Below are 27927 nucleotides of genomic sequence, written 5' to 3'. Positions count from 1 at the left end.
TTGTTCTTTCCAGCAGATTTAATGTACAGGTCTCTCCAGGCCGAGATTCAAGGCTGCAATGAGCAGGATGTGGATGGAGAGCAAGATCGACCCTCCCCTTTAAGAACTGGCCGGCGCCAGTGTGTCTGTGTTCCATTGCTGACTGACATCACATGAGCTTCGCCAGCGCTCTGAGGTAGCGCCTCGCTCCTCGGCGTTAGCGCCTTAAGAGAGGTGTGTAGCGCCTGATTTAGCGCTCAGATCACCTCCAGAGGCGATAGAAGCCAAGTTTGCAGTCGGAGGCGATAATTAGTGCCAGGCGCTAAACTTTGCGCTTGGCCGATAATTGCGCCCCAAACGGGGCGGTACCGAATTTCTGCCCCCGGGTATCCACCAGCCCATCGAAATAAGGTATAAAAACGGGCGGCCGAATAGGGAAACAGGCAGTTAGGGGGCAAAGGCTGCCTTTGCTATTTCCCTGGAGTGTGGGAAGGCGGGGGACCCATCCCTAGTTGCCCTCGAGTGAGCCGCATTCTTGAACCGCTGCAGTCCGTGTGGTGAAGGTGCTCCCACAGTGCTGTTAGGGAGGAAGTTCCAGGATTTTGACCCAGCGACGATGAAGGAACAGCGATATACTTCTAAGTCAGGATGATGTGTGACTTGGAGGGGAACTTGGAGGTGGTGGTGTTCCCATGCGCCTGCTGCCCTTGTCCTTCTAGATGGAAGAGGTCGCGGGTTTGGGAGGTGCTGCTGAAGAAGCCTTGGCGAGTTGCTGCGGTGCATCTTGTAGATGTGTGACTCGGAGGGCAAGCGTTGGTTTAGTTGTGGGAACAGGCTGCGTGCAATGTTCCCTTTAAGCTGTGCATCTGCAACTCCCGCGCAGCGTTCTACAGCTCCCGCGTGGCCGGCTCGCCAGCTTTTAAATAGGGAAAAACGCACATACATGGTATTTTGAATGGGCCGCGCAGCCCCTTAAAGGGGCCACGCACCACCCCAAAAAAATTAAAAGGCACACTGGCCACGTGCCCACCTTGTCAGCAGCAGGTGGTGAGGGCTGGCAGACCTGAAAAATGGGAGATTATTTTGAAAGGAAATTAGTTTAAAATAAAATCTAAAAATTGGGCAAAAAAAAAAAGTGAGTACTAATAGGCTATTACTCCCGTACTGAGGGAGTGCCACACTGTCAGAGGTACCATCCTTTGAAGAAGAAGTTAAACCGAGATCCTGTCTGCCTGCTCAGACAGATGTTAAGGATCCCACGGCACTATTCGAGCCTGGAGCAGGGAGTCCTGGTGAACATTCCTCCCTCAAACAACGCCATCGGAATCAGATTCCATACTGTCCACTCAGGGAAAGATACTGCAAAAGCTTTTAATTTACGCAAAGCTCAAGATGGACCGACCTTGGTTTGTTGTTCGATCTTGTAGGCGGTCTGCTGGAACTGTCTGATTTCTCGGATTATGTGAGATATCTGTTAAAGTAAAGGGAGGGTGAAAACAGGCACAGCAATCTATTGAGTTGACAGAGCCTTCGGGCCACTTGTCAAACACAGACACAGCTGAATAAACACATAAATGCAAGTCTATTCCGAGTACTTGTATAGAATAACATGGGCATGTAAGACTGGGCCATTCTGTCGCCTGATAGTTTACCCGATAGTTAGAAGAAGTGTCCTCATTGTCTATCGCCAAGTCTCTACTGCCCCGCTGATTTAAGAATCTGCCCATTTGTTTGTGCTCCTGGTACTCGATGACGTTCTGTTTAAAAGTCAACTGCTCTCAGTCTCGAGTACTGACTTCCCCAGGTTTTGTGTGTTTGGCGGTTCCTCAGCTTCTAATGATGTTCCCAGCCCTTTGAAATCTCTGCGTAACTTCGAAAACTCCCATTCTGTACCCCGATTCACTCCCATTCTGTACCCCGATTCACTCCCATTCTGTACCCCAATTCACTCCCATTCTGTACCCCGATTCACTCCCATTCTGTACCCTGATTCACTCCCATTCTGTACCCCGATTCACTCCCATTCTGTACCCCAATTCACTCCCATTCTGTACCCCAATTCACACCCATTCTGTACCCCGATTCACTCCCATTCTGTACCCCGATTCACTCCCATTCTGTACCCCAATTCACTCCCATTCTGTACCCCGATTCACACCCATTCTGTACCCCGATTCACTCCCATTCTGTACCCCGATTCACTCCCATTCTGTATAATTCAACTGAACCAAATGCAACAGTTCATTTTCTCCCCGGTACAGAATTCCAATAGAATGACGTGAAAGCTCTTCCTCTTTGATTCCCATTGTATAGAGTTACTGGTCCACGTGTAACATTGTCATACAGTCCAATACTTAGTGCTCAGGGCGGGAGTTCGCCAGATACAAAAGTTCCCAGGTCCGATAAAGGCGGGCAACGTACAGGTTAAAATACCACAGGATTAAACACAAATTTTCATAGATATCCTGCATCTGCAGCTCTTAATAATCAATATAAAAGGAATTAAATTGAAGTCCATCAATATTTAGGTACAAAAGCAAAATACTGCGGATGCTGGAAATCTGAAATAAAAACAGAAAACGCTGGAAATACTCAGCAGGTCAGGCAGCATCTACCTGCTGAGTATTTCCAGTGTTTTGAATATTTAGGTACAGTTTGATAGACACAGTTAATCTCAGCAGCAGTGGAGGGGCATCAGGGATGCTACTATTAGCCAGGCTAGGGAAGGGGAATATCCCGATCAAGATCACTATCCAGGGACCACTGAGGGAAGTGAATGTGGGCATCGGCTGAGGACAGGAGGAGGCTTTGGTGCGGTGCCCTCTGTGGTCAAATAGTCTCTGCCACACTCTGTCCTGTATCACACGTGAAGAATGGGGTGAGGTACCGGAGGGTAATTAGTGTCTACCGGGATCTAAAATTCGAGCCAGACCCTTCAGGAGTGAAGTTAGGAAACACTTCTACACACAAAGGGTGGTAGAAGTTTGGAACTCTCTTCCGCAAACAGCAATTGATGCTGGGCCAATTGTTAATTTTAAATCAGGAGATTGACAGATTTTAGTTAACCAAAGATATTAAGGGATATGGGGCAAAGCCGGGTATATGGAGTTAGGTCACAGATCAGCCATGATCTCATTGAATGGCGGAACAGGCTCGAGGGGCTGAATGGCCTCCTCCTGTTCCTCTGTCTGTGTCTTCAGGAGAGGAGGGTATAACTGGCGGAAGATGCGATACACCCGTTTTGCATCATCGCCTGAGTTAAATTTCATGCCCGCTGTCTCTTGAAAAACACAGGTTTGGGGAAGTCTAGGAACAGGTGTTGTGTTGTGTTTTTGGGCATGTGGCCCTGCCCTGGACTCTGTATCATGGATCAGACTAGGTCCCACCACTCCACGGTGCAGAAAGACACACCTCAAACTCTCTGTCGGGGAATAGTGTGTGGCAGAGGAGGAAAAGTGGTTAAACAAAGAGAAGAGGGTCCAATCCAATCTCTACGGACCTACCATTCTCATCTTGGAGAAGTTGACTAATCCATCTTCAGTATAATTTGGCGTTCCCTCCTCAATGAATGCCAGGTCCGTTAGGTACATCCCCAAATAAGGAACACACGGAGGGTCACAACTTCAGGCAACACAAAGAGAGACGTTATTTGTTAGACATTAAACCTTATAACTCCCAGTTGTGAAAGATGGAGACCAGGGCCGGGAGTGTGCATCCTGTGTCTGCTGATGTCTCACCAGAGCTGGTGGGGAAGAAATGGGTTGGGAACTCTTACACCAAAGTGAGGGGCAGTGCACAACACCTCCACCCGTATGTGAGCAGGCATCTTGGACTGATACTCAAACGATAGAAGTATATCAACAACACTTTAGGAAGGATGTCAAGGCCATAGAGAGGGTGCACAGGAGATTCACCAGAATGGTTCCAGGGATGAGGGACTTCAGTTATGTGGATTGACTGGAGAAGCTGGGTTTGTTCTCCTTACAGCAGAGAAGGTTAAGGGGAGATTTGATAGAGGTGTTCAAAATCATGAAGGGTTTTGATAGAGTAAATAGGGAGAAACTGTTTCCACTGGCGGGAGGGTCGGTAACCAGAGGACACAGATTTAAGGTGATTGGCAAAAGAACCCGGGGGAGATGAGGAGAATTTTTTTACGCAGCGAATTGTTGTGATCTGGAATGCGCTGCCTGAAAGGGCGGTGGGAGCAGATTCAATAGTAACTTTCAAAAGGGAATTGGATAAATACTTGAAGGGAAAAAATTTGCAGGGCTGCAGGAAAAGGGCAGGGGGAGCAGGATTAATTTGAGAGCTCTTTCAAAGAGCCGGCACAAGCACGATGGGCCGAATGGCCTCCTTCTGTGCTGTGAGGTTATGAGTCTATGGATGAGGTTGAATGGGCTAAAGGGTCTTCTTCATCCGAACCAACCTTGTGAAAGGGTCAGACAGGTGGCCTATTCTGGAGATGTGCCCCAGCGCGGTCAAACCGAACCCGAGGCGCAGAGGGGGTCAGAAGCGTGGGCATACAGCAGGTCTGACTTTGGCAGTGATTGTTGGGCATGAGGCAAAGCCCAGTGCCAGAACAAAACATGGCAGAAGCTGTGATCAATGCCGGCCCTGTCGCTCACTGTTACTGCTCGGTCCCGTTCCCCAAGATTCTGTGGGTTAGAAATTGGTCTTGGGCGGTACTGAATCAGTCGGCCATTATACTGCCCGCCCAATATGCAATCCCATTGCCTGCAATATCGGGTGTGGTGTCCAACGGGCAGCCCAAGAGATAGCTCCCAGGACAGATCTCTACCCCATGATTCTAGGCAGGATCTGTTTGGGGAAATTGAAACGTACTTTTTCAAAGCCTCTCGGAGGTTTTTGAATCGTCCTTCAGAAGACACTAGTTTTTGCAGCTTGTCGATTAAAGCCTTGGTCTGAAACAAAAGAGAGAGAAAGAGAAAATGATCTGGGTGTGGACCAACTCCACCTGGGGGGGGTTTAATTGCAAGGCTAAAGTACCCCAATAATGGCCGCCCGCCAGGCCCACCTGCTTCGATACTTTCAGCCACGTCTTCTTCAGCCGGAAGATGGCGCTTCGGTTCAACGCCGAGGTTATCACCAGCACGGCATTGTAGTTGTGTAGACACTTGCAGATGTCCGCCACCGCCACCCATTTCTCGATGGCTCCCGTTCTGATGTTCACGTCGTCACTCTTCAAAATCTCCGAAGCTATTAAGTTACTGATCTGAGAGGGACGGCAAAAAACGTAATGGTTTCATCGGAGTGTTGTGTCCAATTGTGAGCACCAGACTTTAGGAAAGATGTCGAGGCCTTGGAGAGGATGCAGAGGAGATTGACCAGAATGGTACCAAGGATGAGGGACATCAGTTATGTGGAGAGACTGGAGAAGCTGGGGTTGTTCTCTTTAGAGCAGAGAAGGTTAAGGGGCAATTTAATAGAGGTGTTCAAAATCAGGAATGGTTTTGATAGAGTAAATAAGGAGAAACTGTTTCTAGTGACGGAAGGGTCGGTAACCAGAGGAAACAGATTGACAAAAGAACCAGAGGAGAATGTTTTTACGCAGCAAGTTGTTGTGATCTGGAATGCGCTGCCTGAAAGGGCGGTGGGAGCAGATTCAATAGTGACTTTCAAAAGGGAATTGGATAAATATTTGAAAAGGAAAAATTTGCAGCTCTCTGGGGAAAGAGCAGGGGGAGTGGGACTAATTGGAGAGCTCTTTCAAAGAGCCGGCACAGGCACGATGGGCAGAATGGCCTCCTTCTGTGCTGTAAGATTGTATGATTCTATGACGTAGGACATTATCCCAACCCCAGCTCAAGTGGCTGAGCATTCCAATGGAAAACAGTGGGAATTCCAAAACCTCATGGATTGCTCAGAAGGGGGAAGACTGTGAAACAGAGGAAAGCAGGTTGAGCAGCAGAACTCACTGCTGGATGTAGGGTACTGAAAGTAGGAGGCCATCCAATCCTGGGGGGTGGGAATTGGAATGGACAGGTTGGCGGAACCCTTCAGACTCTTCCTGTGGAGCCAGGAGGAGCCGGAGTAAATCCCCGACCCCAGAATCCCCGACCCCAGAATCCCCGACTCCAGAATCCCCGACCCCAGAATCCCCGACCCCAGAATCCCCGACCCCAGAATCCCCGACCCCAGAATCCCCGACCCCAGAATCCCCGACTCCAGAATCCCCGACCCCAGAATCCCCGACCCCAGAATCCCCGACTCCAGAATCCCCGACCCCAGAATCCCCGACCCCAGAATCCCCGACTCCAGAATCCCCGACTCCAGAATCCCCGACTCCAGAATCCCCGACTCCAGAATCCCCGACCCCAGAATCCCCGACCCCAGAATCCCCGACTCCAGAATCCCCGACTCCAGAATCCCCGACCCCAGAATCCCCGACTCCAGAATCCCCGACCCCAGAATCCCCGACTCCAGAATCCCCGACTCCAGAATCCCCGACCCCAGAATCCCCGACTCCAGAATCCCCGACCCCAGAATCCCCGACCCTAGAATCCCCGACCCCGGAATCCCCGACCCCGGAATCCCCGACCCCGGAATCCCCGACTCCAGAATCCCCGACCCCAGAATCCCCGACTCCAGAATCCCCGACCCCAGAATCCCCGACTCCAGAATCCCCGACCCCAGAATCCCCGACTCCAGAATCCCCGACCCCAGAATCCCCGACTCCAGAATCCCCGACCCCAGAATCCCCGACTCCAGAATCCCCGACTCCAGAATCCCCGACTCCAGAATCCCCGACTCCAGAATCCCGACTCCAGAATCCCCGACCCTAGAATCCCCGACTCCAGAATCCCCGACCCCAGAATCCCCGACTCCAGAATCCCCGACCCCAGAATCCCCGACTCCAGAATCCCCGACCCCAGAATCCCCGACTCCAGAATCCCCGACTCCAGAATCCCCGACTCCAGAATCCCCGACTCCAGAATCCCGACTCCAGAATCCCCGACCCTAGAATCCCCGACTCCAGAATCCCCGACTCCAGAATCCCCGACTCCAGAATCCCCGACCCCAGAATCCCCGACTCCAGAATCCCCGACCCTAGAATCCCCGACCCCAGAATCCCCGACCCCAGAATCCCCGACTCCAGAATCCCCGACCCTAGAATCCCCGACCCCAGAATCCCCGACCCCAGAATCCCCGACTCCAGAATCCCCGACCCCAGAATCCCCGATTCCAGAATCCCCGACCCCAGAATCCCCGACCCTAGAATCCCCGACCCCAGAATCCCCGACCCCAGAATCCCCGACTCCAGAATCCCCGACTCCAGAATCCCCGACTCCAGAATCCCCGACCCCAGAATCCCCGACCCCAGAATCCCCGACTCCAGAATCCCCGACTCCAGAATCCCCGACTCCAGAATCCCCGACCCCAGAATCCCCGACCCCAGAATCCCCGACCCCAGAATCCCCGACCCCAGAATCCCCGACCCCAGAATCCCCGACTCCAGAATCCCCGACTCCAGAATCCCCGACTCCAGAATCCCCGACTCCAGAATCCCCGACCCCAGAATCCCCGACCCCAGAATCCCCGACCCCAGAATCCCCGACTCCAGAATCCCCGACTCCAGAATCCCCGACTCCAGAATCCCCGACTCCAGAATCCCCGACCCCAGAATCCCCGACTCCAGAATCCCCGACTCCAGAATCCCCGACTCCAGAATCCCCGACCCCAGAATCCCCGACCCCAGAATCCCCGACTCCAGAATCCCCGACTCCAGAATCCCCGACTCCAGAATCCCCGACCCTAGAATCCCCGACTCCAGAACCCCCGACTCCAGAATCCCCGACTCCAGAATCCCCGACTCCAGAATCCCCGACTCCAGAATCCCCGACCCCAGAATCCCCGACCCCAGAATCCCCGACCCTAGAATCCCCGACTCCAGAATCCCCGACTCCAGAATCCCCGACTCCAGAATCCCCGACTCCAGAATCCCCGACCCTAGAATCCCCGACTCCAGAATCCCCGACTCCAGAATCCCCGACTCCAGAATCCCCGACTCCAGAATCCCCGACTCCAGAATCCCCGACCCCAGAATCCCCGACCCCAGAATCCCCGACCCTAGAATCCCCGACTCCAGAATCCCCGACTCCAGAATCCCCGACTCCAGAATCCCCGACTCCAGAATCCCCGACTCCAGAATCCCCGACCCCAGAATCCCCGACTCCAGAATCCCTGACCCTAGAATCCCCGACTCCAGAATCCCCGACTCCAGAATCCCCGACTCCAGAATCCCCGACTCCAGAATCCCCGACCCCAGAATCCCCGACTCCAGAATCCCTGACCCCAGAATCCCCGACCCCAGAATCCCCGACTCCAGAATCCCTGACTCCAGAATCCCCGACTCCAGAATCCCGACTCCAGAATCCCCGACTCCAGAATCCCCGACTCCAGAATCCCCGACCCTAGAATCCCTGACTCCAGAATCCCCGACTCCAGAATCCCCGACTCCAGAATCCCGACTCCAGAATCCCGACTCCAGAATCCCCGACTCCAGAATCCCCGACTCCAGAATCCCCGACTCCAGAATCCCCGACTCCAGAATCCCCGACCCCAGAATCCCCGACTCCAGAATCCCCGACTCCCCGACTCCAGAATCCCCGACTCCAGAATCCCCGACCCCAGAATCCCCGACCCCAGAATCCCCGACCCCAGAATCCCCGACTCCAGAATCCCCGACTCCAGAATCCCCGACTCCAGAATCCCCGACCCCAGAATCCCCGACTCCAGAATCCCCGACTCCAGAATCCCCGACCCCAGAATCCCCGACCCCAGAATCCCCGACCCCAGAATCCCCGACTCCAGAATCCCCGACTCCAGAATCCCCGACTCCAGAATCCCCGACTCCAGAATCCCCGACCCTAGAATCCCCGACTCCAGAATCCCCGACTCCAGAATCCCCGACTCCAGAATCCCCGACTCCAGAATCCCCGACTCCAGAATCCCCGACTCCAGAATCCCGACTCCAGAATCCCCGACTCCAGGATCCCCGACTCCAGGATCCCCGACTCCAGAATCCCCGACTCCAGAATCCCCGACTCCAGAATCCCCGACTCCAGAATCCCCGACTCCAGAATCCCCGACTCCAGAATCCCCGACTCCAGAATCCCGACTCCAGAATCCCCGACTCCAGAATCCCCGACTCCAGAATCCCCGACTCCAGAATCCCCGACCCCAGAATCCCCGACTCCAGAATCCCCGACTCCAGAATCCCCGACTCCAGAATCCCCGACCCCAGAATCCCCGACCCCAGAATCCCCGACTCCAGAATCCCCGACCCCAGAATCCCCGACCCCAGAATCCCCGACTCCAGAATCCCCGACTCCAGAATCCCCGACCCCAGAATCCCCGACTCCAGAATCCCCGACTCCAGAATCCCCGACTCCAGAATCCCCGACCCCAGAATCCCCGACCCCAGAATCCCCGACTCCAGAATCCCCGACCCCAGAATCCCCGACTCCAGAATCCCCGACTCCAGAATCCCCGACCCCAGAATCCCCGACTCCAGAATCCCCGACCCCAGAATCCCCGACTCCAGAATCCCCGACTCCAGAATCCCCGACCCCAGAATCCCCGACTCCAGAATCCCCGACCCCAGAATCCCCGACTCCCCGACTCCAGAATCCCCGACCCCAGAATCCCCGACTCCAGAATCCCCGACTTCAGAATCCCCGACTCCAGAATCCCGACTCCAGAATCCCCGACTCCAGAATCCCCGACTCCAGAATCCCCGACTCCAGAATCCCCGACCCCAGAATCCCCGACCCCAGAATCCCCGACTCCAGAATCCCCGACTCCAGAATCCCCGACTTCAGAATCCCCGACTCCAGAATCCCTGACCCCAGAATCCCCGACTCCAGAATCCCCGACTCCAGAATCCCCGACCCCAGAATCCCCGACCCTAGAATCCCCGACTCCAGAATCCCGACTCCAGAATCCCCGACTCCAGAATCCCCGACTCCAGAATCCCCGACTCCAGAATCCCCGACTCCAGAATCCCCGACCCCAGAATCCCCGACTCCAGAATCCCCGACTCCAGAATCCCCGACCCCAGAATCCCCGACTCCAGAATCCCCGACTCCAGAATCCCCGACTCCAGAATCCCCGACTCCAGAATCCCCGACTCCAGAATCCTCGACCCCAGAATCCCGACTCCAGAATCCCCGACTCCAGAATCCCCGACTCCAGAATCCCCGACTCCAGAATCCCCGACCCCAGAATCCCCGACTCCAGAATCCCCGACTCCAGAATCCCCGACTCCAGAATCCCCGACTCCAGAATCCTCGACCCCAGAATCCCCGACTCCAGAATCCCCGACTCCAAAATCCCCGACTCCAGAATCCCCGACTCCAGAATCCCCGACTCCAGAATCCCCGACTCCAGAATCCCCGACTCCACGGGACTCTCGATCAGCACCCCCCCCCGCCCCCCCTCTGGCCCTCTCCCCCCCCCCGCACGTTATTGGAGAGTATTAGTAAAGCTGCGATTCCTAATGAATTTACATTCAGTTTGGAACATAGAAACAGGAGGAGGCCATTCAGCCCCTCAATCCTGTTGCGTCATTCAGTGAGATCATGGCTGATCGGTACCTCGACTCCATTTACCCACCTTTGCGCCATATCCCTGGATACTCTTACCCACCAAAAACCATCCATCTCAGTCTTGTAAATGTCAACCTGCCTTAGACTAGAGACTGAGGATACTTCCGTTAGTGAAGAACCACATGGTTTGTACTCACATCATTGAAGCGTTTGGTGGTTTTCATAATGTACGGAGCTCTCTCATTCTTCTCCGGTTTCATCCAGCCCTGACCAAAAAACTCCCTGCGGGGAGAACAAACCCGTAAACATTGAACTGTGTGAAAGTATTGCTTACTAACACCATCCTGGCTCCTGTGACCTGGAAAGACTGAAGAGGCTGGGACTCGTTCCTCTAGAAGAGAGAAGATTGAGGGGTGACCTGAGAGAGGTCTTTAAAATTACAAAGGGGTTTTGAGAGAGTAGATGCTGAGAAGGTGTTTCCACTTGTGGGGGAGGCCAGAACTAGGAGCCATAAATATAAGATAGTCACTAATAAATCCAACAGGGAATTCAGGAGAAACTTCTTTACCCAGAGAGTGGGTAGAAGGTGGAACTTGTGGTTGAGGGGAATAGCATAGATACATTTAAGAGAAAGCTAGGTAAGTAAATGAGGGAGAAAGGAATAGAAGGTTATGTTGATGGGATGAGATGAAGTAAGATGGGAGGAGGCTCGTGTGGACCAGTTGGGCCGAATGGCCTGTTTCTGTGCTGTACACTCAATGTAATTCTATGAAAGGCAGTCAGCTCCTGGTGGATTAAACAGTAACTTACTCGTAAGGAATACACCCGAAGACTAGGTGGTCCAACAAAGTCAACTCTTCAGCTATCTCCAGGGCGGAGAGGTTTTCAAAAGTCTCTTCTTCCACCTTCCCAAAGAAGAGGAAAGAAGATGGGACATTAAATAAAAAATTCTTAAGTCACGGCAATCTCAAAGTTTAAATCGATAATTGATACCAACCATGTTCATTATCTCTTCCAACGCTGTTTGGTTGTCCCCTGAATCTTCTTGGCTCAAAGTCCTGAAAGTTGGAAACACTCTGTGTTATTAAGCAGACGGAACTGAGGGGAGGTGTGACGCAAGTCCTTAAAATACTGGAAGGTGTAGATAACACTGAATAAGCAAGCTATTCAACCAAGACACTCAGAACAGGACTAGAGGACACAGGTACAACATTCGCAGGCCATGAGCAAAGTTAGAGATGATTTAAAAAGAACGTTATTTGTCCCCACATGGATTTATAAATAATTTATGGACCTGATATCCACGTCAGCGATTTCCAGGCAGCCTCACTTACTTGGACTCTCAAAGGCAATACTGGAGCAGTGGCCTCAAGGGAACAGGCTCTGGACTCCCACTACACACGAGCAATCAGGAAAGGTGACCAGGCTGGGGCTCTTCTCTCTTGAAAAGAGAAGGCTGAGGGGTGACCTGATAGAGGTCTTTGAGATTATGAAGGGGTTTGATAGGGTAGACGTAGAAAAGATGTTTCCACTTGTGGGGGAGACCAGAACTAGGGGCCATCAATATAAGATAGTCACTAATAAATCCAATAGGGAATTCAGGAGAAACTTCTTTACCCAGAGAGTGGTGAGAATGTGGAACTCACTGCCACAGGGAGCGGTTGAGGTGAATAGCATAGATGCAGTTAAGGGGAAGCTCGATAAACACATGAGGGAGAAAGCAATAGAAGGATATGTTGATAGGGTGAGATGAAGAGGGGTGGGAGGAGGTTTGTGTGGAGCATAAACACCGGCACGGACCAGTTGGGCTGAATGGCCTGTTTCTGTGCTGTACATTCTACGGACGACCATGGGAGATCAGTCTGAACAAATATTTCTTGTGTCTGTGGTTTGTGTTTTTGCGCCTGTATATTTTTGTTGGAGAAGAAGCCGGCTTAGGAAAACTCGCCTGATGATGTTGGCCGCTGCTTTCCGCTCCTGTGTCAGCAATTCAGGATCATGAATGACTTCCTCCAGGAAACCGATCACTTTGCTTTTCAGTTCAGTGTTTGCTTCGAAATCCTGTGGGTGAAGGAGGATAACAGTCAATGTTTCCGATACCCCCGGCAACATTCCCGATACCCCGATAACCCTGGCAACATTCCCGATACTCCCGGCTACATTCCCGATACCACGATAACCCCGGCAACATTCCCGATACCCCAATAACCCCGGCAACATTCCTGATACCCCCGGCAACATTCCCAATACCCCGATAACCCCGGCAACATTCCCGATACCCCCGGCAACATTCCCAATACCTGGTAACATTCCCGATACCACTGGTAACATTCCCGATACCCGGCAACATTCCTGATACCCCAGCAACATTCCCGATACCCCTGGCAACATTCCCGATACCCCGGGCAACATTCCCGATACCCTGGCAACATTCCCGATACACTGGCAACAATCCCAATACCCAGCAACATTCCCGATACCCAGCAACATTCCCGATACCCCGGCAACAATCCCAATACCCAGCAACATTCCCGATATGCCCGGCAACATTCCCGATACCCAGCAACATTCCCGATACCCCGGCAACAATCCCAATACCCAGCAACATTCCCGATACCCCTGGCAACATTCCCGATACCCCGGCAACATTCCCAATACCCCTGGCAACATTCCCGATACACAGCAACATTCCCAATACCCCAGCAACATTCCCAATACCCCCAGCAACATTCCCAATACCCCCAGCAACATTCCCGATACACAGCAACATTTCCGATACCCCAGCAACATTCCCAATACCCCCGGCAACATTCCCAATACCCCAGCAACATTCCCGATACCCCTGGCAACATTCCCAATACCCCCGGCAACATTCCCGATACCCAGCAACATTCCCGATACCCAACAACATTCCCGATACCCCCAGTAACATTCCCGATACCCCCGGCAACATTCCCGATACCCAGCAACATTCCCGATACCCCGGCAATATCCCTGATAGCCCGGCAACATTTCCAATTCTCCCAGCCAATGTTCCCTGTAAGCTGCACTTTGTTGTGCGCGGTCTGGTTCTTTTAGTGCGCGGTCCCTTTAATTTTCCGTGCCTGCGCGGTGTTTCCAATGGAGAAGCCAGTGAGCGGCCTGTGCTTGATCTTTCCCATTACTGCGCGGCCACGCAACTTAGCGGGAACATTGGGCCCAGCTGACTGAAGATAAACTGGTCCCTGATTCCAATCAACCAGGCTGTTCGCAACCTTGACGTCCAATTTGACCCCGAGATGAGCTGCCAACCCCATATCCTCTCCTTCACCCCGACCGCCTACTGCCACCTCCGTAACATCGCCCGTCTCCGCCCCTGCCTCAGCTCATCTGCTGCTGAAACCCTCATCCATGCCTTTGTTACCTCCAGATTGCTCCTCCGACTCTGGCCTCTTGCGCATCCCTGATTTTCATCGCTCCACCATTGGCGGCCGTGCCTTCTGTTGCCTGGGCCCTGAGCTCTGGAATTCCCTGCCTAAACCTCTCCGCCTCGCTACCTCTCCTCCTTTAAGATGCTCCTTAAAACCAACGCCTTTAACCTAATATATCCTAATGTGGCTCGGTGTCAAATTTTGTTTGATAATCGCTCCTGTGAAGCGCCTTGGGATATTTTACTACGTTAAAGGGGCTATATAAATACAAGTTGTTGTTGTTGACCCATTCAATTGTTTTGCTCAGAAACTGAACTCGCTGAAATCACTTGCAACTCATTCCCATTAAACGTAAACATCCTGGAGGCACCTGGCTGCACCTTTCACATCCTTAGAATGTCCCAAAGGACTTCTCAGCCAGTGAAACACTTTTGAAATGTAGTCACTGTTGTAATATAGGAAATGCAGCACTCAAACTGCACACAGCAAGATCCCACAAACAGCAATGAGATAGATGACTCGCTAATCTAATTTTTGGTGTTGGTTGATGGATAAATTTCAGGCAGGACCTGCTGTTCTACAAATAGTGCCATGGGATCTTTCACAGTGACCTCTGTTTAGCATCTCATCCAAAAGACTGCAACACTGATAAATACAGAACTCCCTCGGTGCTGCAATGAAGTATCAACCTCGGAGCTAGTGCATCAGATCCTGGAGTGGGACTTGAACTCAGGACTTTCCGACCGAGAGACGAGCGACACTACCGCTGAGCCAAGCTGAGACTAATGTAAGCCAAGTAGTGTTTGTCCCTCTCGAAGCAAGTGGCAGCAAAGGGAAACGGCCGTCACCATTTTCATAGGGATCGGAGGGCTCCGTGAAGTGATACTTCTATGATCTACATTATAATCCTCATCGAGGCCCAAGATGAGGGGTCTAGACAGAGTAGATAGAGAGAAACTGTTCCCATTGGCGGAAGGGTCGAGAACCAGAGGACACAGATTCAAGGTGATTGGCAAAAGAACCAAAGGCGAGATGAGGAAAAGGATTTTTACGCAGCGAGTGGTTAGGATCTGGAATGCACTGCCTGAAAGGGTGGTGGAGGCAGATTCAATCGTGGCTTTCAAAAGGGAATTGGATAAGTACCTGAAGGGAAAAGGTTTGCAGGGCTACGGAAAAAGGGCGGGGGAGTGGGACTAGCTGAAGTGCTCTTGCAGAGAGCCGGCACGGGCTCGACGGGCTGAATGGCCTCCTTCTGTGCTGTAACCATTCTATGATTCTATGATTCTAAGGTGGATGGGGATATGGTTACCTCATCAATTCTACCCAGTTCTGTATAATCTGGGGACGGTTGATTTGTCATTCAATCAATCAAATAATCAATCAATCAGTCAGGCATTCAATCAATCTTTCTTTATTTCCCTGCGGATTTGGTGACTCTAATTGTTCACGCAACGGCCTAGATGTTCCGATTATCACGGCAATGATAACTGATTCATTTTAAATGGGTTACCAACAACATTACGATTGGAAAAGCTCGGTCAGTGGCTCCGTCCTCCTGATGTGGGGAGTATGTTTGAGTGGCCAGAATCTGCTGTTAGCGGTATACTTGAAGAAGTAATTGGAATTCCAAACCAATTCATTGTGACAGCTGCACTGAAATGTGAAAAGGGAACTCTTGTTTGGTGCCTTAGAGGCACAGTTTAATGTGAGTTTCTTTTCAATTATTTTCTTTGCAATGTTGCCTACAGCTTCTGTCCAAAAAACCCGGTTTCAACTTAAATCGCGACCTTTATCTTTCATGCTCGATATCCTCACCAACCCTGGACTGCAGCTTCTCCGGCAAAGTCCTGAAATAAATACAAATGAGGAAGGCCATTCAGCCCATCTTTGCTCATCCATCAAGACAGACCCCCCATCACAGCGTCCAATTGATCTACAATAATATTTCTATATGTGCTCTTGGGATGTGGGTGAAATGGACCACATTTATTGCCCGTCCCTACTAACCCCGAAGAGGTGGTGGTGGGTCGTCTTCTTGACCTTCGATGGTACTTGTGATGATGGTGCTGACAAAATGGTGCTGGGTTGATATTTTGGAATTCCCAACCTAACGATGATGAAGGAACGGCGGTGACACGGAGTCAATGGTGTTCCCACAACATTGCTGCTCTTGCCTGTGTTGACAGTAGAGGTCGCAGGGAAGGGCGGTCCTCTCAAAGTAACCTCGGTGAGTTGATGCAGCACCTTGGGTAGAAGGTAGTGTAACGGGATTCATACTACAGAAACTGTTGCAAGGACCAGATGTTTCGTGAAGTTAGCCTGCTGGTTAGTGAGGATACAGAGGGATGGAAAAATTGTACTGAGATCTCCTTGGTCAGCTCATTGATTCCCCAAGGTTGATGCAAGAGATGGTTAGTATAAAGGACTTAGAGGATTATAGAACTGGGTGCACGTTTTGGCTTTGTTTGGTGAATTTCAGGGGTAATCAAGATGAGGGATCTTAATCTTGCTCTTCATACCAAATTTCCTGGCCAACATTCATCCCTCAACCAACATCACTAAAACAGATTATCTGGTCGTTATCACATTGCTGTTTGTGGGAGCTAGCTGTGCACAAATTTCCTACATTGCAAGAGTGACCACACTTCAAAAAGTACTTCATTGGCTGTAAAGCACTTTGGGACGTCCGGTGGTCGTGAAAGGTGCTGGAGAAATGCAAGTCTTTCGTTCTTTTTCCATCTTGGGTGCCTAGTGCCAGCGTCAAGCACTCACAGGCCACATACAGCACAGCCCTCGCCAGAGCACAGGTCTATTTACTCTGCCCCAGCAATGGACCCATCTTAATATCGGATCTATGAGCTGGGCTAACGTTCATGGCCAAACACTACCTGGGAATGCTTTGAGACCCAATGCCTCAACACATTGAGGACACGATTCGTAGCAGCTCTTCGAATCACAAACTCTTTGTCACAAATTCTCTGGTCAGCAGGAAAGCCTAGAACCAACAGCAGAAAATTAATTCAGAAATAAGGAAACAGAGAGTGATATAAATAGTTTGGGCCGATCCTCTAATGATATGTTCCCTCCTCCCGCCCCTTTTGATGATTATATATCCGGAAAAACCTCTCACCAAATTTCCTAGGATTCTGTCAAACTCAGTGAGTAGGTGACAAAAATATTGAGGGGGAAAATTCGATTGCTTTTGGCGCTAACGGGGCGCAAAGCAACTAGCGCCCGGGCTTGACACTGACAACGCCTCCCATGCGTCGGCAGTAACTGTTAGTGCCCCGTGGCGCTGCGCCGCCAGCGATGACGTCATCGCCTTGCGCAGCACCCTGCTCGCACCCCGGCCGCGATCTTTGGTAGCGCCCCCAGACACAATGTCTGACGGGGTCAGGGGGGCCTACCTGCGGCCGGGGCGGCACTAATTAAAGGCGAGGTGCCGGTGGCCATTTTTGTTGCTGGCTGCCTGCCAGCACCTGCCCCCTCTGCCGTCCCCGGCCTCCTCTGCAGCCCCCCCCCCGCGGAGTGCCGGCTGCGCTCCGTGAGCCCGGCACTTCGCTTGAGTGCTGGGCTCTTTTGCCGGCACTCCGATCCCTGGTGGCCCAGCTGGGCCCCGGGTCGTGCTGCGCTAGGCCCCTCCCTTTTAAGAAGGGGAGGAAGGCCTGCAGTACCGCGGCGCGACATGCCACGATATTCCATCGCAGCGCCCCAAGAGGGAGGCGGGGCACTTCCAGTAGCGTCCCGCTTCCCTCTTGGGGCGCTACCGATGAATTTTGGCCTTGGGGACGCTAATTTTTTTGTGGCGCTAAAAGTAGCGCCCTGGCGAAGTTAGCGCCCCAAAGGGGGCGCGACTCAATTTTTCCCCCTGGATTTTTTTTATCCCAGATTAGTGTCTGCCCCTTTAATACTCAGACACAGGGGTAGCGATTTCACGCTAACTCAATTTGCCCAAAATCAGCCAAAGTAGCCCAAAAAATCGCGGGATTTCAAGCGCAGGTTACGCTCTGCAGTAATCGAGTTTCCGCGATCTTTTGCGCTGGAAGCTGGCCCTGCCAAAAAATGATCAATTCCATTCTGAAACGCTGCCGATTATTCTGGTTGATGGAAGGTTTTACGGTTGTGATTATGCAAATGAGTTTGAGCGGAAACTCGGAAAACTGCTGCGATTTTGAGCCTTTTTTTGCGCTCAGATTGCCGACTGCACCCAAAGCAGAAACTCCACCCCATGTTTAGGGAGTTTAATTGCCAAAGTCCCGCAATAAGCCGATCCCAATATGACATTGTTGTTACAGGCTCCCTGGTAACAGGCTGGAATCTAACGTAAGGTTTCAAATATATATTGTATGTTCATGATTGGTTCCTTTGGTATTTGGCTAACAATTCCGCTTTGAGACGTCAGATATTCAAAATCCAAGGTGTTCTGGTAACTCCATGTTGAGAGGGACAGTTCTGTTCTAACAGCGGGCGGGGGAAGGTCTGTTGGAATCTCCCATTCATTGGAAGTTGTCTGAAAGAGGGAATTCTACTCGAGAAGCGGTTTCAAAATCTTAGAGAAACAGCCAAGAGACAGTCGGAATGGATTTGGCATTTTGGAATTCATCAAAGAAGGAAAATCACTGCAATTAAAAGATAATTACCAATGGGGAGTTTAGTTCCCAGAGATGCGATCTCTTATTTTTTTTATTCGTTCCTGGGATGTGGGCGTCGCTGGCAAGGCCAGCATTTATTGCCCGTCCCTCATTGCCCTTGAGAAGGTGGTGGTGAGCCGCCTTCTTGAACTGCTGCAGTCTGTGTGGTGAAGGTGCTCCCACAGTGCTGTTAGGGAGGGAGTTCCAGGATTTTGACCCAGTGACGATGAAGGAACGGCGATATATTTCCAAATCAGGATGGTGTGTGACTTGGAGGGGAACTTGGAGGTGGTGGTGTTCCCATGCGCCTGCTGCCCTTGTCCTTCTAGGTGGAAGAGGTCACGGGTTTGGGAGGTGCTGCTGAAGAAGCCTTGGCGAGTTGCTGCAGTGCATCTTGTAGATAGTACACACTGCAGCCACGGTGCGCCGGTGGTGGAGGGAGAGAATGTTTAAGGTGGTGATTCGACTTTTCACTACTTACAAAGAATATCACTGCTACATTATGCTCACTGTTTGTTTAATAAATTTGCTTAATATTATAAACATAAGAACAAGGTCTAATGTGGGGCTCTGACACTTTCAAAGACTGATGCAAGATCTTATGGGAACATAAAATTGTCCGATACAGTTACGAAACAGGGTTTGCTATTCCTATACCTGTTTGCATTCCAGAACGTCTCCTTAGCTCTCAAGGTACAGAGAGACACTCCCAAAAGTTTGGGGTGTTGGGATTCACCTGAGAGTGACGTATGAACTAATCTTGGGCAAGTTTTAAAAGGAGCCCTACACATAACGGAGACACACGAGAATGATGACTCTAGGGGTTAAGGTTTAACTTGGGCGGGGGTGGACAGCTGGTGATATCGGATCAGCCGCCCACTATAATCGGTAAAGATCCAACATAAAGAGATCGGCTCCCGTGTGCCAAAGTGCAAAGTGTACCTGCGCTGGCCAGGGACATCCGCCTGAACTTCTCCTTGGTGGGAGTGCCCTCGTTGGCTCCCGCTGTAGCGATGGCAAAGGCTGAGGTCGCTGAGAGTGCGCTGCGATTGTTGTCCATCTCCCGGCTGGATGTGACCACCACCCCATTATTGTAGGAAAACAAGGGGAATTCTGTGGAGTCACAACAGATCCTTCAGTGATCCCAATTCCACAACACCTGGCTATTTTCAGCCATTATTTCCATACTTGGTACAGCTTCTAGTATCTGTGCCAATCCATGTACAATATTGTGTCTCTATCGTTCTCAATATTCTCTATATAGCATAGTGACTGTATTAGTGACTTTATCTTTCCCTATATAATATAGCAACTATATCATTAATATAGTGTCTGTCATTCTGTGTACTAGTGGCTTTATCATTCTCTATATACGTAATATAGTAACGGTATAATTACATAATATAGTATCATTCTCTATATAATAGTGACTGTATAATTTAAGAGGACTATGGGAAAGGAGTAGAATGAAATACATTGAAACAAAAGAAATCGATAAATAATCCTTACTTCTGATTTCAGTAACTGCTGCACACATCTGAGATTTGGGTTTTGAAATTATTGTCTATGAACATTAAGGAAGAAGGATTAGAGGGGAGTTGAGGAGAACTTTTTTCACCCGGATGGTGGTGATGGTCTGGAACTCGCTGCCTGAAAGGGTGGAAGAGGCAAGAACCCTCATCGCATTTAAAAAGTACTTAGATATGCACTTGAAGTGCCGTAACCTACAAGGCTACGGACCAAGAGCTGGAAAGTGGGATTAGGCTGGATCGCTCTTTGTCGGCCGGCGCGGACACGATGGGTCAAATGGCCTCCTTCTGTCCCGTAAACTTCTATAATTCTATGATTCTATTATTCTACGGTATGAATGCTTATTGCAGATTATAAAATGTCCTTGCTTGTGATTTTAAGGGCGATATTAACCAACAGGTTATGGCTTCAGTAAAATAGCGATTTTATTCAAATAAATTAGTGTTCACAAGTTCAAATTGTCCTTTGAAGACCTTTGTAATTTAAACATGAAATGAAGAGAGCAACAAAAATCAGTATCTAAGATACATCCCTGCAGAGTGGACTGGTCAAACTTAGAAAGGAATGTTCTAAAAAGGATTAAGGTGATATACAAAAATATTCTCTGAGATGGAGAAATAATATCTGAATATGTTTGGGGGAAATAACAACAACAACTTGTATTTATATAGCGCCTTTAACGTAGTAAAACATCCCGAGGCGCTTCACAGGAGCGATTATCAAACAAAATTTGACACCGAGCCACATAAGGAGATATTAGGACAGGTGACCAAAAGCTTGGTCAAAGAGGTAGGTTTTAAGGAGCGTCTTAAAGGAGGAGAGAGAGGCGGAGAGGTTTAGGGAGAGAATTCCAGAGCTTAGGGCCCAGGCAACAGAAGGCACGGCCGCCAATGGTGGAGCGATGAAAATCGGGGATGCGTAAGAGGCCAGAATTGGAGGAGCGCCGAGATCTGGGAGGGTTGTGGGGCTGGAGGTGGTTACAGAGAGAGGTTGACCTGAAGTTCTGCTCCTGGTGATCTGGCACCACACCAGCGCCCTGGGTCCTTACCTGAAGAGTTCTTGCCTTTCAGTTTTTTTGGTGTTGTTGGAGATTTTGTTGGCGAAGTTTCTGTCTCAGCCTCGTCACTAAGAGCCTGCTCGGTCTCAGAATCCTCCTTGACTGTCTTGCCTGCACCTAATTGCAACAAGAGATTAATCAGATGTCTGGAGGGTTGAGTAGTTTCTGTCCTTTCAGCTCTTTGGCCTGGAGTCCCGCTCAAGCCCAGGGAATAAAAGACTTCTCTTTTCAACTGGGAGCCACACTGGAATAATTGGCCTCTTGTTGGCCATAAAGGTGCCACGCTCTAAAGGCTGACTTCAGATGTGATCAGTTTAACGTAAATACACTGTTCGGATGAGAAGCTAGGATGAGTTATCTTATATTGTGATATATTAGATATATTATATATTAGATAAGCTGGCCAATTGCTTAAAGATAACGGCCTAGAGATTGGCACACTTGAGCTCATTATTAACTCTTCCTGCAGCGGAAAGAGAATGGCCCGTTATTTGGGCACTAAATGGCCTCCTAACGAACCGTGCGCTCATTAATAGCTGGAAGTGTGTCGCCCGCCATATTGGTAACGGCCAAAAAAAAATCAGAGATAGGTTATAGGAGGTAACTCAGTGCAGCTGAAAAATAGAAATTGTGAAAGCCTTGAATCTATATTGTTATATAAGCAAGGGCCTGAAATACTCACTAAGACAGCGCAGAGGGGAATTTCAGACGAACGCATTAATCATTCACGCGAGATAATTTCAGGGCCCAATCCATCTCCTGCCCACACTCTGGACCAGGTGTTCCCCACGATCCCTCGGCTGATGTCACCCCACTTCAGTGCTCGGAACGAGAATCGACTTCTCAATGCATTTATTTATTACATTTATGGAGATGTACTATGAGGAAGTATTTGCCATCACTGACCTCACTCATACAGATACTGTCACCCAATTTTTCCCCTAATTTCTATTTTGGGTGCGCGGCCCCTTTAAGGGGCAGTGCGGCCCATTCACAGTTTCGCACATGCGCGAAACTTAACATTGGGAAAGCCGGTTTCGGGCTGCACGGGACCAGCAAACAGCTGCGTGGCCGCACAGCTTAGAGGGAATATTGCTGTCACCTTTAAGTATTCTTGAGCCAGTTAGCCAGGTTACTGGGGCACATTTGTCAAAAGTAGGACTGTCCCAGGTAAACTGGGATGTTTGGTCATTTAACTGCAAATGAGTGGACACATACAATTACTAACATCATACACAGCGGCACATGATGAATTATTTCCTATCACCCGGTGTTCACTGTACATCAGGCGCATGGGAACACCACCTCCTCCAAGTTCCCCTCCAAGTCACACACCATCCTGACTTGGAAATATATCGGCCGTTCCTTCATCGTCGCTGGGTCAAAATCCTGGAACTCCCTCCCTAACAGCACTGTGGGAGCACCTTCACCACACGGACTGCAGCGGCTCAAGAAGGCGGCTCACCACCACCTTCTCAAGGGGCAACTAGGGATGGGCAATAAATGCTGGCCTTGCCAGCAACGCCCACATCCCGAGAATCCTGACACTAAAGACAGGAGGTGTGGCACTACCCTCTTACCTGACCTGTACTCACCAACGCTCTACTGGCCTTGTGCTGTGTAAACGTGGGAACAGCTCACCTCCTTTGCTGGGACCGGCTTCTTCAGGTTTCTCCGACTTGGTTTCTGGCTCATCGGGGAGTTTGTTGGAATAAGTGCTCGACACGTACAGCTTATTGATGTCTAGGGCGGTCTTGCTGAAGGGGGATGGGGAAGAGTACACGCTTGCATAACCGTTGGATGAGCAAGTCATGGTGGCAAGGTCCAGGGCTTTGCCCCCAGTAATAATGGGAATGTTCAGGGAAAGCTTCCTCCTCCGAATTGGCGACGATGTCTTGGAAATGGATAGAGGTGGCGGGGAGGAAAATTTCCGACTGGCTCGAGGCGATTTCGGGGGCTCCCTGTACAGAAGTTTATTATTTTGACTGCTTGCAAGAAACAGTTCAAGTGATCTACATTTGAGAGGAAATCAAATATCAATATGATTGCAGAAGTATAATTGCTCCATTTTATTTAACTGAAAGCATCTTTACACAATTAGGTTACACTGTGAAATGAAACCCACTTTGCTTAGAGGGAGAGTTTCATCAGCATTACCCCTTTTCAGACTGTTACAAAGGACTATGATTAACGTTCCTTATTTGTTTTTGGAGCAGTTGGTTCGAAGGAGTTATTGGAGCAAAAATTGGACCTCGTGGCACCCGATTTACAGGCATTAAATGGGTATGATGAGGCCCAATTTATAGGGAGCAACATCCTGGGTCTCAAGGATCCCTGAAAAAGGCCTCACCTGGAATTTGGTTGAACCATTTTGTAGGCCACCTGGAACAAGCGTTAGGCCCCTCAGTCACACATGTCAGGACCCTCATGCGCGTTTTAAGCCACTGCGCTGAAACTGGTCTGCGAGGCGGGAGTCGGGCCAGGTCAGCTCAGGGCTCTTCAGCAGCCACCAGCCAAAAGAAAAACTATTTTTTACAAAGGCTCTTATGGAGCCAGGACGAGCGGGAGTGCACCTCCCGGCTCCGCAGCCCACCCCCAGGGCTTCTGCCGGCCCGCGATTGGCTCCTGCTCCGATTCCCCCCTTTCCCCCCTCCCAGCACTTACCCAGGGGCCTCTGCCGGTAAAGCGGACGGCCCGAGATTCGAACCGACAGAAGGGCGAGCTGCCTGTGAAGGCCCGAGAAGCACCGGCAGCTCACCCACAGCATTTAGGTGGAGGCCCAAGATCCAATATCGGGCCGCACTCGGGCATCTGGTTCGGGCGCACCTTTAACGTCTGAAATTGAGCACCGATGAACTTTCACCCCTCTGTGTCCAACAACGTAAGGAATTAAACTAATAAATAATCAAATCACCAGACTACGTCAGCTTTATAACAGAGGGCAATTCTGGTCACAGGCTATAGGTGGAGTGAAATGGCTCCAGCCCATATCTAGGATGTTCACTCAGCTCCCACACATCCTTGGGCCCGCGATCCGCATCTCATCACCACGCACCATAGAATGGTTTTAAATCAGGGAAACGTGATAGAAAAGTTCATCATCGCTTAATTTTACTCTCTGTGCCTGGAAATGACGCTGTGTGAATTTATCACATGTAGTTTATAATCAAGTTCTGCAGCATTGCCGATTTAACAGAAATATTGGCAGATGTCCCATTAAAGCAAGAATTCGATGATTTCATTAGCGATATTGAGCTGGAGAAAACTTCATGAATGTATTGACCAGTGACCAGAGTAATCCTTCCCACACAGATACACTCACTCACACTGACACACACACAGACACACTCACTCACACTGACACACACCTCACACACACACTGCACACTCACTCACACACATACTGACACACTCAGTGACACTGACACACACCCCACACACACACACTCACACACACACACACAGACACACTCCTACACCCACACACACACACAATTACCCACACTGGCCCTAAATGTGTCACACAGGAACAGGGAAATGACACACAAATTGACATCACCTTGCAGGTATTGCACTGATTGGCTTCTTGTAGATGGTGATGAGCTTGTCCAGCACGACATCATCTGTAGTGAAAACCCGATATGAATGCAGAAAGGTGTTGAGGAAGTCTATACTCAAGAAGCGCAGATCAGTCAGGCGTTCCAACAGGCGTTCCACACTTGCATAGCGAATCTGGAGAACTTTGCAGGAATTGAGGGTTTTGCTGAACCGTATATCAACATCATCGCAGTACAGGCTGGTGTCAGACCTGCCAATCACAACAAAACCGGCATCAGCATGTTCAGGGAAGCAGTAAGAGTATCTCTGGAGTTTAGGAAGACGTTGTTCCTGTAAAGTACACACTTGGGACGGGGCCAGATAAAGACTGATAGATATTTCCAGCATTTTCTGTTGTTATTTTATATTTGATAGATTTTTGTTGGCCAAGCGTCGTAAGGGTTACTGAACCAAGGCCATAGATGGAACAGGCTCGAGGGGCTGAATGGCCTCCTCCTGTTCCTGTGTAACAGGCTTGAGGGGCTGAATGGCCTCTTCCTGTTCCTGTGTAACAGACTCGAGGGGCTGAATGGCCTCCTCCTGTTCCTGTGTAACAGGCTCAAGGAGGGGGCTGAATGGCCTCCTCCTGTTCCTGTGTAACAGGCTCGAGGGGCTGAATGGCCTCCTCCTGTTCCTATGTAACAGGCTCAAGGGGCTGAATGGCCTCCTCCTGTTCCTGTGTAACAGGCTCGAGAGGCTGAATGGCCTCCTCCTGTTCCTGTGTAACAGGCTCAAGAGGCTGAATGGCCTCCTCCTGTTCCTGTGTAACAGGCTCGAGGGGGCTGAATGGCCTCCTCCTGTTCCTGTGTAACAGGCTCGAGAGGCTGAATGGCCTCCTCCTGTTCCTGTGTAACAGGCTCGAGGGGCTGAATGGCCTCCTCCTGTTCCTGTGTAACAGGCTCGAGAGGCTGAATGGCCTCCTCCTGTTCATATGTAACAGGCTCGAGGAGGGGGCTGAATGGCCTCCTCCTGTTCATATGTAACAGGCTCGAGGAGGGGGCTGAATGGCCTCCTCCTGTTCATATGTAACAGGCTCGAGGGGCTGAATGGCCTCCTCCTGTTCCTGTGTAACAGGCTCGAGGGGCTGAATGGCCTCCTCCTGTTCCTGTGTAACAGGCTCGAGGGGCTGAATGGCCTCCTCCTGTTCCTGTGTAACAGGCTCGAGGGGCTGAATGGCCTCCTCCTGTTCCTGTGTAACAGGCTCGAGGGGCTGAATGGCCTCCTCCTGTTCATATGTAACAGGCTCGAGGGGCTGAATGGCCTCCTCCTGTTCCTGTGTAACAGGCTCGAGGGGCTGAATGGCCTCCTCCTGTTCATATGTAACAGGCTCGAGGGGCTGAATGGCCTCCTCCTGTTCATATGTAACAGGCTCGAGGGGCTGAATGGCCTCCTCCTGTTCCTGTGTAACAGGCTCGAGGGGCTGAATGGCCTCCTCCTGCTCCTGTTCCGATGTTTTATGTTAATATTGAAGATATGGACACTAAGTGGTTAAAATATCTTCCTTTAAATTCTGGGTCTTGGTCCAACTCAAGCTCAGGTGGCCCAGTCTCTACAGATGCAAACTCCCAGGGTGATGTAGGAGGTGTGACAGGTCCTCCCAGTTCGGTTTCCGCAATGGTTATGTCACCTTCTCTCTGTTCTCCAAATACTGCAATTGCCTCTGATGACCTCCAGCCCCCAGGTCTTCATAATGTAGTTGCACCTCTGCCTCTTCTCTCAGCCCAGTTCCCAGTCCGACCAGTGTATCAACTGCCCACATTATGATAGCTCTCGGAGCACCGCGGGTGCAGGAAAGGAAAATGGCACACTGACACAGTGGGAGATAGCTATTTACACACTTATACTCAGTGAGTTGTGTGGGAGATAGTTATTTACACACTTATACTCAGTGAGTTGTGTGGGAGATAGCTATTTACACACTTATACTCAGTGAGTTGTTGTGATCTGGAATGCGCTGCCTGAAAGGGTGGTGGAAGCAGATTCAATAGTAACTTAAATAGGTGGTTAAGAAGGCAAATGGTGTGCTGGCCTTCATAGCGAGAGGATTCGAGTACAGGAGTGTGAGGGTGCCGGTCAGTTCCTTCAGTGACCCCTAGATGGCACCTTCACTGGTTCCTCTTTGCGTGCAACCAAAACAAGTTAACAAATAAACTGTAACTAAAATCCAATAACCCTTTAAATAAACCTTAACCAATCAAATTAAAATTTGGTTGTTTAAACTAATTATGCACTCCAGTCCCCGCGGCGCCCACCGGTCACGAAAAAGCTCGAGCGCGCCGGCGGACACCGCGTGCTCCATCTCTAGGGCCACCCGGGCGCGAACATGGCCACGGAAGAGGGGGAGGCAATCCGGTCGGACGACCCCCTCGACCGCCCGCTGCCTGGACCAATTAATGGCTTTCTTGGCCAGGCCCAGGAGCAGGCCCACGAGGAGGTCCTCCAACCTGCCCGCTCCCCTCCGCACGGGGTGACCGTAGATCAGGAGCGTGGGACTGAAGTGCAACCAAAATTTGAGGAGCAGCCCCTTCAAAAAATGGAAGAGGGGCTGCAACCTCTCACACCCCATATATACGTGAAATACGGACTCCTCCAGACCGCAAAACAAACAGGCGGTCTGGGAGTCCGTAAACCTATTTAAAAATCTATTGCACGGAACTGCTCTGTGCAACACCCTCCAGGCCAAGTCCCCAATAGAACAAGGGAGGAGTCCCGCATAGAGAGCCCCCCATTGGGGACCTCCGTCTCCGTCCGGAGGTAAAACGGCACGCCACGGCGTGTCCGGACGACAGGCGAAGATGGCAAAGTGGAAGGTGTGCAAGAGCAGCCCGTACAGGAAACCCCTCCGCGCAGAATGAAAAAGCACGGAGGGTATTTCCTCGAGACGGCTCAGGTTGTGAGGCACCGATCCCCGAGGGGAGTTTCGGGGCAAGGCGCCGATAAGGAATTCCGTCCGAACGGGAGTAAGCTCGGACGGGATCTCCCCACGTGCCCGAGCCGCCTCGACACACCTCGTGGCGCCGGGGGGCAACATCGCTTTCACCGCCCCGATGGCATTGACCGCGAGCCGGACGTTGTCCCATGACATGCGTCGCGCCAGCTCCTCTGGCGCCATCCAGCCCGCTCCTCCGCCATCGAGTAGGTCCCCGACTCTAGTC

At 50.8% G+C, this 27927-nt stretch overlaps 1 protein-coding gene across 1 annotated transcript in view; it reads right to left on the bottom strand.

The window, feature by feature from the left end:
• rasgrf1 (Ras protein specific guanine nucleotide releasing factor 1) overlaps positions 1 to 27927 on the bottom strand; it is a 129677-nt gene that overhangs the window by 4839 nt on the left and 96911 nt on the right. The window contains exons 15-27 of the mRNA XM_085968376.1: positions 24735 to 24983; positions 22817 to 23187; positions 21167 to 21292; positions 19531 to 19701; positions 16846 to 16952; positions 12496 to 12608; positions 11545 to 11605; positions 11358 to 11452; positions 10745 to 10829; positions 5015 to 5212; positions 4822 to 4901; positions 3483 to 3600; positions 1382 to 1450 (exon numbers count right to left, since the gene is read on the bottom strand). Of these exons, the coding sequence (XP_085824502.1) occupies positions 1382 to 1450; positions 3483 to 3600; positions 4822 to 4901; positions 5015 to 5212; positions 10745 to 10829; positions 11358 to 11452; positions 11545 to 11605; positions 12496 to 12608; positions 16846 to 16952; positions 19531 to 19701; positions 21167 to 21292; positions 22817 to 23187; positions 24735 to 24983 (1843 nt within the window). The remainder of the gene's footprint in view (positions 1 to 1381; positions 1451 to 3482; positions 3601 to 4821; positions 4902 to 5014; positions 5213 to 10744; positions 10830 to 11357; positions 11453 to 11544; positions 11606 to 12495; positions 12609 to 16845; positions 16953 to 19530; positions 19702 to 21166; positions 21293 to 22816; positions 23188 to 24734; positions 24984 to 27927) is intronic.

The sequence above is a fragment of the Somniosus microcephalus genome, chromosome 27 (genome assembly GCF_052327205.1).
Source record: "Somniosus microcephalus isolate GS21.2 chromosome 27, FLI_Smic_1.0, whole genome shotgun sequence".
Classification (NCBI taxonomy): Eukaryota; Metazoa; Chordata; class Chondrichthyes; order Squaliformes; family Somniosidae; genus Somniosus; species Somniosus microcephalus.
Note: the sequence above shows the minus strand (reverse complement) of the source record. Positions and strands in the feature narration are given on the sequence as shown.